The 20,477-nt window shown below is 36.6% G+C and overlaps 1 protein-coding gene across 2 annotated transcripts in view; it reads right to left on the bottom strand.

Annotated features, from left to right (window-relative positions):
- Positions 1-20,477, bottom strand: part of CEP41 (centrosomal protein 41) — a 46,334-nt gene that overhangs the window by 10,370 nt on the left and 15,487 nt on the right. The window contains exons 1-4 of one of the 2 annotated variants that reach the window (XM_085005446.1): positions 8,791-9,015; positions 8,338-8,385; positions 4,019-4,080; positions 2,535-2,604 (exon numbers count right to left, since the gene is read on the bottom strand). In XM_085005446.1, coding sequence (XP_084861572.1) covers positions 2,535-2,604; positions 4,019-4,080; positions 8,338-8,377 — 172 coding nt within the window. In that variant the 5' untranslated portion in view covers positions 8,378-8,385; positions 8,791-9,015. Of the gene's footprint in view, positions 1-2,534; positions 2,605-4,018; positions 4,081-8,337; positions 8,386-8,790; positions 9,016-20,477 lie in introns of those variants that run through there. The other variant, XM_003134674.7, reaches the window with a different exon arrangement.

The raw sequence follows: 20,477 nt of genomic DNA, 5'->3' as shown, positions 1-20,477 counted from the left end.
TGAAACAACTACATATTTTGTATATATTTTATTTCCTCCTCTTTTTACATATGCAGGAGAATGTTAGTCATACTGCTCTATAATTTGGTTTGTTGTTTATTTAGTTATTGTTCTATTTTTACTTAATACAGAAAGTGGGTATTGTTCTAAATCATCAAGTAAAGATTTTTCTTCTTCATTTTCAAGGCTATACTGGTTTCCAATGAATAAAGATATCATAATTATATAAAGCTTTTACAAACCAATAAGTAAAAAAGGGAACAAGCCATTAGGAAAAAATGAGAAAGGACCTGTAATGTCCTCAAGAGAAGAAATACGTATGAGCAACAAACAGAGACATGCAAAGCTCAATCTCACCATCAGAGAAATTCAAAATAAAACTATTAGGTACTATTTTTCATCCATCAAACTGGCAATTATTTACAAACATGAGAATTATTCAGCATTAGCTAGAATGGGAAGAAATGGGTCTTCTCATTTGCTCGGTAGGAATGCAAACAAGTAGAACTTTTCTGGAGATAACATGGACTCAGCACTGAGCATCTTAAAATGGTTCCAGCTTGCAGCAGTTTATCTTCAGGAAATAATCAGAAATATACAAACATTTGTGTATTTACATGGCATCATTATTTTATAAAAATGAAAAATCAGAAAAATGTTAATGCCCAACGATAGGAGAATAATTACATAAATTACGGCATATCCAAAGGATAGACATCATATGACAACACCTTTACAATTAAGCTTCTGAAGTGTAATGACATAGGAAAGTGTGCATGGTAAAACGTTAATTGAAAACAGCATAATACAAAACTATACACAAAGTGTATAGATTTGGGTGGGGAATACAGACAACATGTTAATAGGGTTTATTAGCTGTTTTAGTTTTCTTCTTTATTTGCTTTTAACAGTTTTCTAATTTTCTAGAAATATACTTTTAAGTCAGGGAAAAAACAATAAACATTATAAAAGTTTTTTTTATTCTTTCCAAGATAGCCAATATGCATACAATCTGTTCTACAGGCATTCCTGAGTGAGCTATTATTCTGTATAGAGCATGAGAAAAACACTAATATTACTCACACATTATGGTGTCCTACTTTACAAGAGCCTATTTTGCTGTGCAAATTTATCTCAGAAGAGAAAATTGCATGTGCCCATATGTTCTGGGGTTGCAATCTCAACAATGAATTAAAGGGCTAAATCCAGGTACTTATATAACCAGGTTAAAATTGGGAGTACTCGTATGAGGAGACTCAATTATCTCTGTTACAAAGAGGCCTTATTTCTCTGCAGTGAGAGGCATCTATCTGTCAAAGATAAATTCCTGTCTTTTTCAGATTCTCTTTATCCTCTCTAACAAAAACAAGTCCAGGGAAATGACAGTTGAGTTGTACAAACCCAGTGTTCAGACTTCCTGAGAAACTTGTCTTGAAATCAGAAGTCCAATTCCTGGCCTCTATCAACCTTAACAAAATGCAGTCTCCTTCCATAACCAGCCACACACTGACAGCTGAGTACTTCAGGATAAAATAAAGACCTTAACTCTGTGAATTCTTTTCATGAAAGTACACCTAAGTGGTTTCCTTTTCAATTTGGTATTTAAGAAAGGAAATCTGGTGCCTATCTATCTGTCTAGCCTTATCTCCTACCCTGCACTAACCCCTCCCTCAGACCCCTGCCAGACTGGATTATGCGATTCCCCAAACATGCTTGGACTTCTTCTCCGTGCCTTTGCTCAGGCGGCTCTTCAGCCTGAAACAGCCTCACCCTTAACATTCTACCCCTAAGGGGACAGAGGCCCACTGTGAAAGCCTGGAGAAAGTCTACCTCAGTTTTCTACCTGGAAAATATGGAAGCCTCACAGCACCCTGCATTTCTCGAAAGGCATATTCCAGGACCCCAGAAGGATGCTACCAGAGACACATAGATTTCTATCCCATGTCCATTCCTTACTGGCTGTTATCACCTTGTGAGCAAGTAGTTTAACTTCTGAGGCTTGGGCTTCTCATCTAGCGTTTTTGAGAAGACTAAGTAAGAAAACTCACGTGAAGTACCCCACAACATACATTCAACAAACAATGGTTTCCTTCCATGAAATTGTGATATTAGTAATTTTGAATTTGTTCATCATTTTCCTCGTCTAACACATATGTGCATAATATATATGTGCATGTGCACATTCATGGCTATAAACTCCATGTAAGCAGAGCTGTGTTTTATTCATCTTTGTAGTCTCCATAGCACCTAATTCTGTGACCTATACATATGTAGAAGGCACTAAAAATATTTGTCGAAAAAAGTAATTATTACATTAAATATATCTAAAACATTTAAGACTACAAATGTTATAGCCAGAAAACCAGATGGCTTTTTTTTTTTTTAAGAAATAAGAATTAATAAAGCACCAGACAGCATTTCTCAGAGAGTAGCAATCTAATTACAAATAGATACATCAAAGTCCCAAGTCCCTGTAAACAAAACAGCACAGGGTGAGTACTTGAGTCAAATGGTCAATCCTCACTTCTCATTACCTTCTAGCCTTTGAATCTCCTCAGCTGTCACTTCCAGTGTTTGATCAGATAGGGTAGCAACTTGGATGACCTGATAGAAACAAGAATGAAATGTGTATATGTGTTTGTTTGCTTGTCTTTAAACAGAGGCAATTCTGTCTTTTATAAAATATGAGGAAATATCAAACATTAAAGATCTCCTGTTTTAAGAAGCTGTCAGTATCCTCAATTGGAGACTAAATCTCAGGTCTCCTTACATTAGGGGTGGTAATTACATCGTAGATGATCGTTCTAGAAGAAAAGGTTTGTTTAAAACATTACATAATAATCTTAGAAGACCAAAAGGATAATTTTGGATGAGAAACATTAAGAGTTTAAAATTGCATTCATTTATATTCTAGTCCCAGCATAATATGCTATTTGTTAAAAATGCAATAATAATAATAATAGAATTATATCAGCAATTTTTCATGCAATGAACAAATGTAATTACATATTGATTACAATATACCTACACACAATTTTAAAAGCACTTTTCACAACTTAGCTCATAAGACCCAAGATCCACCTTGAGTTATATCACTGGACTCCTTCTTCGGAGGCCAGAGAGACACTTTGTTCATAATTTTCAAATGAAAGAAGAAAGTGACTCTCCTAAAGTATCAAAATAGCCCATGGCAGAAAGAGGTGGAAAAAAGAGGTCAGTCATAGATGGAAGATAACCTGGTTCCACAGAGAAAAATGTCTAAGAAATAAAGAGCCTAGAATTCCAGATTCTCAATATTAAGATAAATGGACAAGGAAAAATAAAACCTAAACCACAAAGATGATGATATAACAGGTAGAATGACAATAGCCAAGACATGGAAACAATCTAAATGTCCATTGACAGATGAATGGATAAAGAAGATATAATACATATGTACACACAAATACATATATAGAGCCACAAAAAAGAATGAAATAATGCCATTTGCAGCAACAGGGATGCAACTAGAGATTATCATGCTAAGTGAGGTAAGTCAGAAAAAGAAAGAAAAATACCATATGCTATCACTTATATGTGGAATCTAAAATATAGCACAAATGAATTTATCTATGAAACAGAGACAGACATAGAGAACGGACTTACGGTTGCTAAAGGGGAAGGGGATGGGGCAGGGATGGAGTGGGAAGCTAGGATTAATAGATGTAAGCTATTACGTGTAGACTGGATAAACAACAAGATCCTACTGTATAGCATAGGCAACTATATTCAATATCCTATGATAAACCATAATGAAGAATATTTTAAAAAGAATGTAAAAAGTAGAATGTACTTTTTACTTTATAAATTCTCATCAAAGAAAAAAGCAAATTTTCCACACCAACTGGTCCTCTTGTAGGTGAAATATCAGGAATCAGAAGAAAACCTTCTGCAAACATTACCTAGATTTGAATTTAGAAATACATAAAGCAGTACCAATTAGACAGTCTTTACTCCAATGGAAGATCATTCAACTTACCAGCTGGGCAAAAGTTGTAACTTTGAGTCTCTTGAAAAGCTCATCTTTTTTGTATCTATAATCTGAAAAGCAGAATAGGACAAATATTTTTCCAGGTTTATTTTGCTCTCTTCGAAGTATTAATTCTTTCTAATCAAGTTATATGGTATATTTTCAAGTTATTGTATATGCTTTTACATTATTAGTCTCATTGGATCCTCATGATATCCTCAGAATTAAATGTGGCAGGTATTATATCATCTCTTCATTTATTCCTTTGCTTTGGCCAGTAAGAAGCCTCAAGTTGAATTCATAAGCCACATTTTGGGGTCTAGTGATTTTATCCCCTGCCTTTATTTTATTCATCTACTATCTCCTTGCTATGCTGTCTCTACTTTGACCATACTCTATTGCATGTATTTAAAGCCCTTTAAATCCTTTTCAGAATCAAGCAGGAATAAACACCCGTATTTTACAAATGAGGACAGAGACTCAGAGAAGCTGAGTTGCCCCACGTCAAGAGCTGGTAAGACATTTACACCCTGCCATCCTAACTCTGCCCTGAAAAGGGAACAGTTCTGTTCCTGAGGTTACAAACCATGCTAGAGACATAGGACAACACTTTTTTTCCTGGAGTGTAATGCTGGGCACAATACTCCATGAGTGGTCCTGGTAATATATCAATTTGCTTCAACTTCACTTCAATAAAAATCAACCCATTCAGTTTTGCAATATGGAAAAGTTCTGGAGAGCTATTTTATAACAAAGTAAATATACTTTACGTTACTGAACTGTACACTTAAAAGTGGTTACATTGGTAAACTTTGTTATTTAGGTTTTTGGGTTTTTTTTTTTTTTTACCACAATTAAAAAAAGAAAATCAACCGAAAACATCAATATTTTCCCAGCGCTATTTTTACAGTTCTGAGACATAACTCAAATGTGGGTCCTTCTGCACTTGTTTGTGTTAATAATTCTTCGTATCATATTAAACAGTTTTTACAAAATTTAGCCAATCTTACTGTTATTTGTCCCGTAGAGACAAGTTAAAAGTTGGCTTACATAAACTTTTCTGAAGATGACTGCCAATTCTGAAGAGTTCTCAGTGTTGAACTCCCACCTGCCCTTAGCCTTCAATCCTCTTCTAGGTTTTTATATTGGCGTCCATGACTCCTTAAATACTGCCTCGTTATTTCAGAATTACTAAAGGTTAGCTGGATAATTGCTATGGCCTTCACTGTCTCATAACCCGAGACTCCTAGCAACAAAGGAAAGGATTAAGGTACTTAAGATTATTTACCTGGTGTTACTAATCATTCCCATGAATTTTCCAAAAAACCGGCACAGACCGGATAGCTACTTTGGAGGAAAATGTTAGCTTGGTTTACTAAACACCCTACAGCTCAGAGTCAGGAAATAATATTACCTTAAAAACAAGACTTCTGTGAATATACCAAGACTCTTTCTTACGAGGAGGAATTAAAGTGTCTCTGTTCTAAAAAGTCCTAAAGAGAGCAATTTAGCTAAAAACTGACCAACACTTCTAGAAAAATTTTTACAACAGCTTCTTCTGGATACAACAAAGTAACACACTTAGATGTAAAGGAACTTCTAAAACCCTCCAGGAGGCAATCCTAAATAAGCTGAGCAGAAGCTTTAAAAAGTGCAAGTGAACAACTACAGTATTCCTCTCAATCACCACCAATTTGCCCACCAAAAGTTACTTCCATAAATCAAAATGGCAATAAATCAGCCAATGAAAACAGTCAGCACTTTCAAGTAGTTTGCACTGTGGCATTTATCCGTTGATATTTTTTTGGTATAGTAACAGAGTTTGAAATACTTCTCCAATTCTTCACATTCTAAGTACAAAATGTGCACATTAAAATTCCTTTTAAATCAGAATTACCTTAAGCAAAAACCAGGCTCTGCTATTTTCTAATGGTTGGCATTTCTAGTGTCCTCTCGTAAACACTAGAAATCCCCCTGCACATTTGAGCCTCGACTCCACATACCTGGTTCTGGTTTAGAAGGACAGCCATCATTAGGACTTTCTGACATTATTACTCAGAGATAAAAGATCAAGCTAGACGTTTGACAGTAAGTTTTAAATTTTATAAAAAGGATGACTTGGAAAGCTCTGTCAGTCTGTCCTTGCAAGGGCGAACAGAGCTTTAAGAATGGAGCTTCTGCTACTGCAGCTTCTCCCAAACTCTATAATGGAGACAAATAACCCTAGTTTCAGATATGCTATCAAGTTTTGCTTCTCTTGTAAGTCTGGAGTCTAAGTCTGTCTCTCTCTCGAGTTACTGGAAGGACAGAGACCTGACTATCTAGGATGTTTCACAGTGGGTCCAACTATTGTCATTTAACCACCAGAAGCCAAGAATGGGCTTTGTAAACAGTCAATAGACACAGTGTCTATTTTCCCCAGGCAGAGTTGAAAGAATATTCAGATTACAAAGGAACTCTGCGTTTTCAGGGTTCTGTTAAAATGCGTTATTAGCAAAGGGAAGCTGGGCTAATGGTGGAAGACAAATCAAAGCAAGTAACAGGACAAGGTTTGTGATTTGACAGAAAGACATGGCATCTAAGGTAATCCGAGAAAAGTGATGGGTTTAGGGTGTCACGAAACAAGGCAATATTCTCCTCCCTTCTGACCCAGAAGAACGTCTACAAGAGAAAATGGGAAAAGAGAGGGAGCTATCTTCCAAAATGTAGATCTCAAACCAGAATCTGAAGTAATTCTAGTCAGGGAATCAGCACAAAGTGTGTGAAAGAAGGTGAGAGGAACCTCCTGTCTTACTGAAAGGAAGCTCGCAACTTCTGAAGAGGGAAGAGAAGGAAGCATTTTCGAGCACTCTCATGCGGAGGTATTTCTTTGGGGAGATAAGCTCCATTTAAAGTTTAGATACTAAAGAAACCACATTGTGCTTTTAAGAAATGTTTTAAACAGGTTTCAGAAATCTGGGTGGGACAGGACAGTTTCTATGGGACACATTTTGGTGTGTACAGGTGAGCTCACACTCAGCTACAAATAGATAAGAGGTGAAAGAGGCTATAAACCAAAACAGAAGCAGGCCAGCTGAATTTTACCTGCTGTGGATGAATACAGGATGACAACAATGAAGTGTAGGTGAGTAAACAAGATTTTTTTCATAGTTTAAAAATTTAATATACACTTAAAATATATATATATATATATATATATACTTAAAGCATAACAGTTTATAGATACATAACATTTAAAATATATAGCATAAAGGAATATATGGAATATAAAATACCAAAGAAGAAAAGATACAGATACTGCGACATTACACATTAAAAACAAATGTCTATAGCATTAGCCCTTGCAGCTCAATGTGGCAAACAACAAAGTCAGCATGAAGCCACTCCTGAGTCCATGTCTATTATCTAGGGTTTCTCAATACTGCAGCCATTCAAAGAAAAAGAAACATTATCATTTAAATTAAAAGGCCTGCTGTGTAAAAACAAAAGTTCTGGTGAATTTTGGATCTGTAATGTCCTCTTCCCAGAAGATATATATTGTCAGAGCCAAGTCCTGAACTGCTATCAGTCAGAATATCTCTTTACTGCCATTAGCTCAATACTCCCCTAGCACTAGGTTCTCCTACTGAAGCTATGAGCAAATCCATCTTAGAAAATAGATGGATTCTCTAATTCTGGCCTTGATGTGTACATTTTACATCTGTTTTGGATACAGACTGAAAAATTATGATTTTGTGCAAGGGCAGTGCACTCAGTGACTAGTAGCATATCTTTGCTGAAGATTAGTTTTTAAAAAGGATGTGCATGAAATATGATTTTTAATTAAAAGAAAGCAGTCTGCAATGAATTTATAATGCCTAACATCATTTTAAAAATAAGCTCTTTCTTTCTCACATCTCTCTTTCATGAATACCATCAAATTTATACTCAAAGAATGTTATGAAATAAGAGAGATACTATTATGCCTATCTCAGGTATAGAGAAAATAAGAAAATAGGAAAGATCAAGTACCTTGAAGAAAGGTCATGAAAGACTGCAGTACAATGAAACTAGAAGCTCGGGTTCTCGCTGCTTAACCAGAGGTCATTTCACATTCCAACACTTATATCTCCTATGGGATCTAAGTGGGGCAAAACTCAGACCCAAAGACCACAATCTTAGCAGCTGACCAGGATGGTACCCAGTGTTTCCCACATCCTTCTAGGGACCTGATAGCCTCACCTGATTTCCACAGCATCAGTTGTGGAGTGTCTTTAAGGTTGTTAATAACCAACTTATAGAACAGCTACGGGGTTCCATTATCCCAAACCATCTATAGTGTTACTCACTTTTTTTGATCTCTTCTAGCTTCTCAATGTATTTAGTCATACTGTTACCTAAAAAGAGAAGGAAGATTTTAGATATGCTTTTAATAGAAGAAAATGAGCAACACTGTGAAAACAGAACAGAAAAGTATTCCCCCTAAACCTGAATCTGCCCTTATAGAATTAAAGTAGACAAATGGATCAAACACAGTAAATAAGTCTTTCAGATTATACAGCATTATTAAAAGATAAGGAATCAAGAGAAATGCTTGGGTCAAATGTGTTAAGTGGTGGTGCACACCCAATAAACGTTAAGAAGTACCCCCAGCAGTACAAATGATCACTTCATGTAATTTTTTTCTTTCTAAGTTAAGTCTTCCTCCTCCATGTACTCCCCCATAAGGTTTCTGTGGGGAAGATAAGCAGAGGAAAAGAAACAGTGACTTCTGAACGTCTAAAATGTGCTGTTGTGCCTACCCAAGTTACCCTTTCCTCTCTGCTTAGTCTTTGTGGTTTCCTTCTCGTCCCTGAACTTGGTCTTCCACTGTTGATGCTGATATTGCGCCCTGAATTAGACCACACAGTCTGTTCACCAGTATTCACCGTGGATTTGATTTGCTGAGAAATAATAGCAGATTCCCACTATTCTGGAGAGTCCCCAGCCCTTGTGTTTTATAGCCTGGTTCTACAACACTAGGTTCCAGCCAGTGTGGTTTGGAGAGTCTTCATGCGTTAAAACCGGGCCAGGATCATTCTGGTTTTTCAAATGAACTAAAGTCTGGTTCTCAAGCCAGAGGCTATTATTTTTTTTTTAACTGGGCATGCTTTGATTTGATTCAATTCAGCACAGTAAGCTCTATATGGTATGGCAAAAGCTCTAAAAGGTATAGCAAAAAAGGGAAAATATTTAAAATAATCTCTCATTTATAAAATTGTGCTCCCAACATTTAAGCTTTGAGAGGAGCTAGTCAGTTTCAGTCCCAACTTGAGATAAAAGAAATGCTTCTGATTAATGGCATGAACTGACATTTTCAGGTACTGTTCTGAACTTTTCTTCAAGTTTAAGTCAGAAGCAAAGAAAGAAACTTCTTGCTCTGAAACCCTAAATATATTTTCAGAAAACAACTTAACATCTTATTATTATTATTAAATCTTTACTAAGAATTCATCATAGAATAAAATTCAACTGAGGTAGAAAAAAATTTTTTTGAAGACACAGTCCCCAGATCAGAACGACAAAGCAGGACTCAGTGCAGTTCTAGACCCAGACCATATCCTTCCAAAGGCTCAGAGAGACATGATGGCAGTCAGGGCTGCTCAGAAGGCCTGAGGCTTCTCAAGACAGACACTGAAAACATCTCAGAAGAAGTCTAAATAGCACCAAAGACCAGGATTAGAATAAACTATAATCTATCAGGCTAGAATGGACCTAGGATGTGACCAGATCTCCAAGTGGAAACCATGAATTCCTCCCAGACTCACACCCTTTCCCCTGGACCCCTCGCCCGGGGGGAAGGGGTAGGGGTGGGGTGGGGGAACTCAACTGGTCAGTACAACAGGGTAAGAAGACAGGTGTGCTGTTCAGCATCCCACAGCCTTATTCTTAAACTATTTTACATAGTAGCTTCTGGTTGTATGTTCCTGAGTCCCTTACAGTGTCAAGCTGTTAATGTGGTAGTTAGTTTCTTTTGGCTAGAGAAGCTTCAGGCCTCCTTCTAGAAGCATAAAAAAATTTAGGTACAAAAAGGATCACTGACTTGTCCAGTGACACAGCACCTTGGTTAACTAAGTCAGGGTTAGTATTCCCAACCTCCTGGTTTCTAACATGGCTCACCAAAACACAATGCTTCCCTAGCTGTGCTGTTTTAAAAACATGATTTCACTGTAAGGTAAATATGTAGCAAGTGTTATTTCCTTTATAGTAGCAGGTGAGAACCATTTTACACTCTAAATTCCCTGAGGCATACTATGCATGGAAAACAATAGCCAACCTTATTATATAGTCTTTATTATTAAAATATCACATTTCCAATCTATGGCAGTTTCCACTAACAAAGTGTCTAAAATCCATTTCTCAGCCAGTTATCAACATTTCTGGAGTGTTTACACAGTGCCTCATCTTTGAACCGGCAGAACCTCACAACGACCCTGTGAGGTAGGCTGTCATTCCTACTGTTTGTTTTTCCCACTAAAGGAAAAGGCAGAGAAACAAAGTCTTTTGCAGAGGTATACAAATACTTGTCAAAATTAGGAATAAGTCTGAGAAGGCTATTGATAAGAAGCTCTTTTCATCACACTCATTCATTCTATCCAAGTGGAGGGGGGAGAACCTAGAGGATTTCTGCATTGCTTCAATTGGAGAAATGATTAATTGACACACAAAAAATCCCTAAAAATGATTTTAGAAAGTTTGAAAAGTAGTATTTTATCCCACTTTATATACTGCTGACATCTTAACTAAGCAGCTCATCTTACTGGGTCTGATTTCGTCTGAAAATAATTTTTGACTACTTTTTAAAAAGAATACAAATGAATCAATTCTGTAATTGACTTATCAACAAATTTTTGTTTTATATAAAAGTAAGGAGCTTAAAAGGCTATCAACAGACCAATTTTTTTTTACAACTGAAATTACACATTACTGCCAGATAAATTTTCCTAGACCAGACTTTGATTTAAAAAAAGCCAGTGGCTCCCCATTGCTTACTGACTAAGTTTAAACCCCTTGCTCTACTGCTGAAGGTGCCAACATCTTACCTAGCTCTTCAATCTTGCCTTAATTACTAAACTTGACAAAGTCTTTGTTAGTCTTTGGTTCTCTAACATGTCACCTTGCCCATGTAATCATAATAGCTCACCCAGCTGGAAGTGACCTTTCCCAGCTCTGAACTTCTACTTCTTGGCTTACCACTCACAAGGCATTTATCATTGTACTGCCTTATTTGTGTGCAGGTCTTATCTATTCTTTTACCGAAGCCCAAAACAACTGTTTATACACACACACACAAACACAAACACACACACACACACACAGGATACCTTTATCCCTTGCATTGCCTAGCATAGGAGGAACTCAAAAATATTTGCTAAATGAAATGTACTATGAAGATCTACTATCTGAAGAATTCTTATAATGAATTATAATGTAGATAATCACACCCCAATTTGGTTTGAGTTTTTGGATACCTGCTTTTCTTTAAGCTACATACAATTTGATTTATATACAGGACATATATGTTACATACTACTTATAAGACCTATATGGCGTCAGGACTCAGCTAACCTGGAAATGTATAAGGTGGTATTTTAGCTTCTACTTAGTTTATAGCTCAAGTTGCAACAAAAGATATATAAAAAAGTTTTACAATTGGAATCAAGAGAAAGAGACAACTCAACCAATTCAGAAGTGTTAAGCAAAGAAAGAGTACAATTGACAAACTGAGTGACTCATTCATTAGATTTTTTCCTTTGTTTTCCTATAATTTAATAACATTATTCGTACTGAGCCAGTAAGAAAAGCAAGTGATTTTGAGCAGCAGTAATCTAAAGTGGGTAAGATTTATAAGGCATGAACTCAGTTGCTAAGAGACAATTCCATTGCTTTATTTTTCTTCAATATTTCTCTCCTCTACGGAGAAGTTCTTTTGGCTCAGAAGGAGCAGAAAGCGTGAAAAGAGGCACAGTGGTCCTTTGTTATCTCAATAAGTTATACGAGTGCATAGTGCTTTCTGGTTTGTAAAAGGCTTTTACGTACATTTCTTCCTTTGACATAAGAGACAGAATTAAATACCAAATAAAAATGAAGAGTACCTAGTCTGTAATGAGTTTGAGTGCTTAAGATCAAGGTTATTAGCAGATATTCAGGCAAAGTAAAGACTAAGAAGAAAAAAGGAAATGACTAGTTCGTATGGAGATAAGAAAAGTAAGGTGAATTTCTAAAAAATAAAAAAGGGCTTAGAAAAGACTAAATGGAGAAAGTCTACAGAATTTTAGAAAGCTAAAGAAATTTGAAATTATATTGAACATAGATTGAAATGAGAAAATAATGCCAGCAATGAAAGAGTGTGGAAGCTAACAAAGGGAGAGCCCTGTGGTTTGGAAAGTGTTCCTTAATCAGCCTGCAGTGCTGCAGAACAGAAACCTGGAGAGGGTGCTTGAGAATACACAAGGACCCTGCAGTGGAGACTGAGCAAAACGCCGTCAGGGATTTCATCGGAAGCATAATCCTTTCATAGCACAGTCTGGCAGTGCTGGGGAGCTGGTAAGATACACTCAGGCACTTACAGAAAAAAAGAAATACTCGAAATTCAAAAAAAAAGAAATACTCGAAATTCAAAATAATTCAGTGTATGCATGGCTATACACTGGTGTTTGAGCTTATAAGAAAAGTAGAATTAGAAGGATAGATATAAAAAATGATCTTTGCCCAGAAGGAAGATAGCAGTCTTTGAAGATATCAGTAGAAGGTGATTTGGGTGAAGACGGGAGATGCCATGAAATTCTTGATTTCTTGTGATTAACTCTGAATTGCTCACAGTTTGGTAAGAAGAGATTAAAGACTCATCTGTTTGGCTGAGAAATGAGAAATGCTCACTCATTCCCGTGCCTGTTTCCACTGCTTCGACTGCAGAGCTTTAAAAACATTCCTTATTCTTGCTTGACCTTTGGTGTCACTCTGGTGTTTTCATAACCAGGACTCCTCACACTTTTCACCTCATTGCACACATATATAGTGATAATATTTGGACAAAACACTGGGGTTGGGGCAGTCTCAGGCCCTGATGGCTAGCCAGAGGGCTAAAGAGATCTGTATCTTGGCACATAACACATAGGCCACTGCTGAACACACAGGGAGGTAAATCACAAAACTGCATAGAAAAATTTTAAATATTTCCCCTAAATTAACTTTAAAATCATTTCTTAATTTGAAACAAACAAAAATTGAACACTAGAATTATATTTCTCTCACACTGACTTTAAAATATGTTGAGTTTTAAGTGATGAAGCATACTTTGGCCCTTCAAAGATATTATAATACTAGTTTGGGAGACTTCTACTTCCAGGAAGATGACGTGGATGTACATTTTTCTACTCCTCTAGCTAAGTAAAACAAAGTCCCTGGACAACCTGCAAAATTGCAGAAAATATTTGCAAATCATCATTCTGATAAGGATCATACCATACTGATAAGGATTATACCAGAGTATGTAAGAGAACACTTATAGCTCAATAATAAAAAGAAAAATAACTCAAGTAAAAAAATGATCCAGTGATATAAATAGCCATCTCTCCACAGGAGATATATAAATGCCAATAAGCACATTAAAAGGTGCTCAACATCATTAGTCATTAGGAAAATGCAAATCAAAACCACAATGAGATACCACTTCACACCCACGAAGATGACTATAATCAAAACGATGGACAATAACAAGCATTGCTGAGGATGTGGAAGCAAAAGAGCCCTCCTGCACGGCTGGTGGGAATGTAAAGTGTGGCTGCTTTGGAACACGGTTTGGCAGTTCCTCAAAAAATTAAACAGAGGGTTAACATCTGACCAAGAGTTCAACTCTTAGGTATATAACTAGGAGAATTGAAAGCATATGTTCATACAAACTTGTACACTAATGTTTTAGCAGCATTATGACCAAAAAAGTGTAAACAAACCAAGTGTCTATCAAATGATGAGTAGATACACAAAACATGAAATATCTATATACAAGAATATTATTTGGCAATAAAAAGGCATGAAGTATTGATACATGCCACAATGAACCTTGAAAACATTATGCTGAGTGAAAGAAGCTGGACACAAAATTCATAGATAGAGAAAGTAGATTAGTGATTACGAGGAACTGGTAAAAGTAAGTAATGGAAATTGACTGCTTTGAGTATGGGGTTCCTTTTTTCTTTTTTTATGGCTGCACCCACATCATATGGAAGTTCCCAGGCCGGGGACTGAATCCAAGCCACAGCTGCAACCCATGCTGCAGTTGCGGCAATACTGGATCCTTTAACCTACTGCAGTGGGTTGGGGATTGAACCTGAGCTTCCACAGCAAACCGAGCTGCTGCAGTCAGATTCTTAACCCACTGCACCACAGTGGAAGTTCTGAGTATGGGGTTTCTTTATGGAACGACAAAAATGTTCTGCAATTAGTGGCGATGGTTTCCCAACCTTGTGAATTACTAAAAAGGTCTGAATCGTATGCTTTTAAAGGCTGAATTTTATGGTATGTAAATTATATCTTAATTTAAGAAAATAACACACCAATTAGGAAAAAATGATTGAATTAAAAAAAAAACCCTGTTTGAGATAAATTAGGAGTTTGGGATTAGCAGATACACATTAGTATGTATAAAATAGGTGAACAACAGGGTCCTGCTGTATAGTACAGGAAACTATATTTAATATCTTGTAATAATCTAGAATGGAAAAGAATCTGAAAAAGTGTATATATATACATAAATATATAAATACACACACACATATATATATAAATAAAAAACTGGGTCAACTTTGCTGTATACCAGAAATTAAAAAAACATTGTAGATCAACTATATTCAATTAAAAAAATCCTAGAAAATATATATAAATCAAACATAAGAGGATTCTGATAGGTGGAGAGAGGAAGGCAGACTGGCAAGGGACCTCAGGACCTGGGAATGACATAATGGGTATTTGTTTGTTTGTTTTTGCCTCATGTACCTGAAGAACTTGGAGCTGAAGAAGCCAGGAACCCAGAAATACCAATAAACAGAAAAAAAAAAAAATCTATAACAAAAGCCTGCTGTCTCCAGCCAAAGGACAGAAAGACAGAAGACTATTAGACAATAACTGTTTTATTCCAACCACACTCCACAGAAAAGCTATGTCCTACCCTCACCTGCCAGTAAAGTCCAGATGGGGAGTCTTGATTTCCATCCTTCCTGGGCTGTGATAAGATGCCATCAAAGTACCAGAAAGAGAAGAAATAGGCTAGGGCTGAAAATGCAATCAAAGACATAACTGCTGAAAACTTAAAATTTGGCAAGTGACATAAACTTCAGATTTATATGGAAGCTGGGTGAACTCCAAACAGGACAGACCCAAAGAAATCCACAGCAAAATGTATCATAGTTAAACTTCTGAAAACTAAAGAAAAAAAATCATGAAAGCAGCAAAAGAAAAATGACACCTAATCTATATGGAAAAAAACAGTTTGAATAACAGTAGCTTTCTCATCAGAAATCAGGTGGCCAGAAGAAAGTGGCGCAATATTTTTCAAGTGCTGAAAGAAAAGAACTGCCTACCCGGAATCCTATACCCAGAGAAAATACCCTTCAGGAATGAAGGGATCAAGATATTCTCAGATGATGGAAAACTAAGAACATTTGTCACCAGCAGACCTATCCAAAAGAATGGCTAAAGGAAGTTCTCTAATTAAAAAGGAAAAGATGCAGTTCCTGTCGTGGCTCAGCAGTTAACAAATGTGACTAGCATCCATGAGGATGCAGGTTCAATCCCTGGCCTCACTCAGTGGGTTAAGGATCCAGAATTGCTGTGTGCTGTGGTGTAGGTTGCAGATGTGGCTTGGATCCTGTGTTGCTGTGGCTGTGGTGTAGGCTGGCAGCTACGGCTCCAATTTGACCCCTGGCCTGGGAACCTCCATATGCCACAGGTGCAGCCCTGAAAAAGCAAAAAAAATAAAAATAAAAATAAATAAATAAATAAAAGGAAAAAAAAAAAAGGAGGAGCCTTGAAGCATCAGGAAAAAAGGAAGAATACAGTAAGCAAAAGTATGGGTGTATACATTCTTTTCAAGTGCCCATGAAACATATACCAAGAGACCATATCCTGGGCAATAAAATGAACATCAATAGTCTTTTAAAAAATTAAATATACAGAGTGCATTCTCCAACCACAGTGAAATCAAACTGGAAGTCAATAACAGAAAGATAATGAGAAAGTCTCCAAACACTTGTTAACTAAACACACACTTCTAAATAATTCATAGATCAAAAAGGAAGTCTTAAGGGAAGAAAAAGGATACAATGAATTGAATGAAAATGAAAATTTAACATATCAAAATTTCTGAGACACAGTTAAATCAGTGCTGAGAGAAATTTATAGCACTAACTGAAAAAAGAGGAAAAATCTTGAATCAATACTCTGAACTCCTACCTCAAGAATCTAGAAACAAGAGCAAAATAAACCCAAAGCAAGCCAAAGGAAGGAGATAATAAGATACAAGCAAAATCAATGACATTTAAAACAGAAAAAGAGAACATTGATGAAACCAAGAGCTGGTCCTTTGAAAGGATGAATAAAATGGACAAACCTGCAGTGAAAAATAAAAAGAGAAAAGACACAAATTACCAACATCAGGAATGAAACAGGGGCTATCAATTCAGACATTACAAACATCAGATATTAGTAAGGGAACACTACAAACAACCCCATATACATAAATTTGAAAACTTGGATGAAATGTCCTAATTCCTCAAAAAACACAAACCCACAATTCATTCATTATGAAACAATCTGAATATCCTCATAACTATTAAAAAGTTGAATTCAAATTTTAATAGTTTTATTTAATAGTTTTACTGGAAAATTCTACCAAATGTTTAAGAAAGAATTAATGCCAATAATGCACAATCTCTTCCAGAAAACAGAACAGGAGGGAACACTTCCCAACTCACTGCATGAGAGCAATGTTACCCTGATACTAAAACCAAATAAAATAAAAAAAAAAACCCACTAAAAATACAAATCAATGTCTCTCATGAATATATAGACACACAAATCTTTAATAAAATAAGAACTAGAATTCAGTGATATAAAATAAGAATTATACACGATAACAGGTTTATTCCTTGGATGCAAAACTAGTACAATATTTAAAAGTCAATCAAAGTGATCCACAGCTAAAGTAAGTAATACTGCTTGCTAAATAATATTAACAAGCTAAAGTAAAAAAATCATATGATTAGGAGTTCCCATTGTGGTTCAGAGGGTTAAGGACCTGATGTCATCTCTATGAGGATGTGGGTTCGATCCCTGGCCTTGCTCAGTGGGTTAAGGATCCCGTGCTGCCATGAGCTGTGGTGTAGGTCGCAGACGAGGCTCGGATCCCGAGTTGCTGTGGCTGTGGTGTAGGCCAGCAGCTACAGCTCCGATTTGACCCCTAGCCTGGGAACCTCCATATGCTGCGGGAGTGGCTCAAGAAATGGCAAAAAGACAAAAAAAAAAAAAAAAAAAAGAAATGAACCCGACTAGTATCCCATGAGGATGGGAGTTGGGCAGCTACAACTCCGATTGGACCCCTAGCCTGGGAACTTCCATTTGCCATGGGTGTAGCCTTAAAAAGCAATAATAATAATAATAATAAAATTTATATGAAAAGGCAAAGAAATTAGAGTAACTAAAATAATTTTGTAAAGAAAAATAAAGTAGAAATTAGTCTAACCAATTTTAAGTATCCAATTTACTATATAGCTATAGTAATCAAGCCCATGATATTGGCATATAAATCAGTGGAAGAGAAAACAGAATTCAGAAATAGATCCACATAAATATGCTTAAGTGGTTTTTGACAACAGTGAACACACAATTCAGTGGAGGAAAGATAACCTTTTTAACAAACAGTGCTAGAGCAAAAAGTTAATTCTTTCTTTTTTTTCCTAAAGGTAACACCTGAGATAGGGAGGAGCTGCAGCAGCTGGCCTATGCCACAGCCCCAGCAATGCCAGATCCAAGCCATATCTGTGACCTACACTGCAGCTTGCGGCAACACCTGATCCTTAACTCACTGAGTGAGGCCAGGCATCGAACTTGCATCTTCAGGAACTCCAGCAAAAAGTTAATTTCAATCTAAGTTGCACATCTTATACAGAAGTTACCTGAAAGGTATAATGAACTTAAATATAATTTTTTTAGAAAAAAGCATGATAGAAAATCTTTGGGATCTAGGCTGGGCAGAGTTCTTAGACCTGAGAACAAAAGCATGATCCATAAAAGGAAACACTGATAAACAAGATTTGACCCAAATTAAAAACTTATACTCTTTGAAAAGCCCTGTTAGAAGGATAAAATGACAGGCTATAGACTGGCAGAAACTGTCTGCAAACCAAGTATGCAACAAAGGACTAGTAGCTAGGATATATAAAGAACATTTAAAACTCAACAATTAAGAAGTAAGCAATGCAATGAGAACACAGGCAAAAGACATGAACAGAAGTTTCAATGAACACGACATATAGATGGTGAAAAAGCACACGAAGAGATACTCAACATCATAAATCATTAGGGAGATGCAAATCACAAAAGCAATGATGTGCCACTACACATTTATCAGAATGGCTAAAATTAAAAAGGGCGACACCACCAAATGCTGGTGGGGATGTGGAGAAACTGGATTACTCATACATTGCTGGTACAAATGTAAAATGGTCCAGCCACTCTGGAAAACAGTTTGGCAGTTTCTTAAAAAAACTACAAAAGCAACTGCCATACAAGCCAGCAATTACACTCTGGGCATTAATCTTAGAGAAATGAAGACTTACATTCACTCAAAAGTCTGTACAGAAATGTTTATAGCACCTTTACTTGTAATAATAGTCAAAAGTGGAAACAATTCAGACTGTAAATGGTTAAACTGTGGTGCATTTACACCATGGAGGGAGTACTACTCACTAATTTAAAAGCAACAAACCACTAATACATGCAACAACCTGGATGAATCTCCAGAGAATCTGCTGAGTGAAAAAACCAATACAAAAAGTGGCATACTAGAGCTCCTTGGTGGTCTAGTGGGTTAAGGATCCTGCACTGTCACTGCTGTGGTGTGGGTTCAGTCCTGGCCTAGGAACTTCCACATATCACAGGCATGGCCCCCCCCACCAAAAAAAAAAGTTTGCATACTATTTGATTCCATTTATACAGCATTTGTGAAATGATAAAATTATAGAAATGAAGAAGAGCTTAGTGATAACCAGGGGTTAAAGAGCAGATGAGGGTAGAAAGTGGATATGAAGGATCCTGTGGTTGTGGAAATGTTCTGCATCTAGACAGTATTTATCAAGGTCAATATCATGGTTGGGATAGTGCAGCATAGTTTTGCAAGATGTTTCTAAAGGTACCTGGATAAAAGGTGCATGGAATCTCTATTTTATTTCTTATAATTCCATATGCATCTATAATTACCATAAAATAAAAAGTTTAATTAGCAAAAACCCTAGATTAAAAGTATCAGGATATAAAAATATTTAGGCAATTACTTTATATACCGCTAAAAAGCAGATATAAATATCTCAATTTCAAAAAAATTGAAATTAATTTCAAGTACAATTGTTGAGTCAAACTTTGACTATGAATTGAGGAATTGAAGAGAAAGAAATGGGTTTTCATTCACATAACCAAATTCAATTTTCAGGAGAAAAAAAAATGAAGCTACAGACAAATCTATATATGTGAGAAAGATCTTAATTCTTACAAATTTTAGGAAGGTTCCAAAGGAAATGCAGTAAGTCATCTTTAAAACATTATCTGGACTCCTCAAAGAAAATATGATTTTTTTTTTTTCCCCACATCTGTGGCATGCAGAAGTTCCCAGGCCAGGGATCCAACCCGTGCCACAGTAATGACCCCAACCACAGCAGTGACAACACCAGATCCTTAGCATGCTGTGCCACCAGGGAACTTCTGAAAATATGTTTTGTTTTTTGTTTTTGTTTTTGTTTTTTTTTTTTCCCGCTATTTTAGGGCCATACTTGCGGCATATGGAGGTTCCCAAGCTAGGGGTGGAATCAGAGCTACAGCTGCCAGCCTACACCACAGCCACAGCAACTCGGAATCTGAGCCGCATCTGCGACCTACGCCATAGTTCATGGCAATGCCGGATCCTAACCCACTGCTCGAGGCCAGGGATTGGACCTGCGTTGTCATGGATCCTAGTCGGGTTTGTTAATGGCTGAGCCATGAAGGGAACTCTGGTATTTTTAATTAGAGTTCTTCCCTCACAGAATACTATCCCAGAAGGAGGGTCACAGATGCAATTAAGGGGATATGGATAGAGCTGCAGGAGTTGAAGGCATTTGTGACAGAAGAAATGAGGCTGGAGGAAAGAGTGGGACAGTGTGGCTGAAGAGACTGTACACAGGGCTTCACACTAGTCTCCAAC

Source organism: Sus scrofa, chromosome 18 (genome assembly GCF_054392235.1).
Source record: "Sus scrofa isolate SSC_HxYL_T2T_F1_AM1 chromosome 18, Sscrofa_HxYL_maternal_Yorkshire_Landrace_v2.0, whole genome shotgun sequence".
Lineage (NCBI taxonomy): Eukaryota > Metazoa > Chordata > Mammalia > Artiodactyla > Suidae > Sus > Sus scrofa.
Note: the sequence above shows the minus strand (reverse complement) of the source record. Positions and strands in the feature narration are given on the sequence as shown.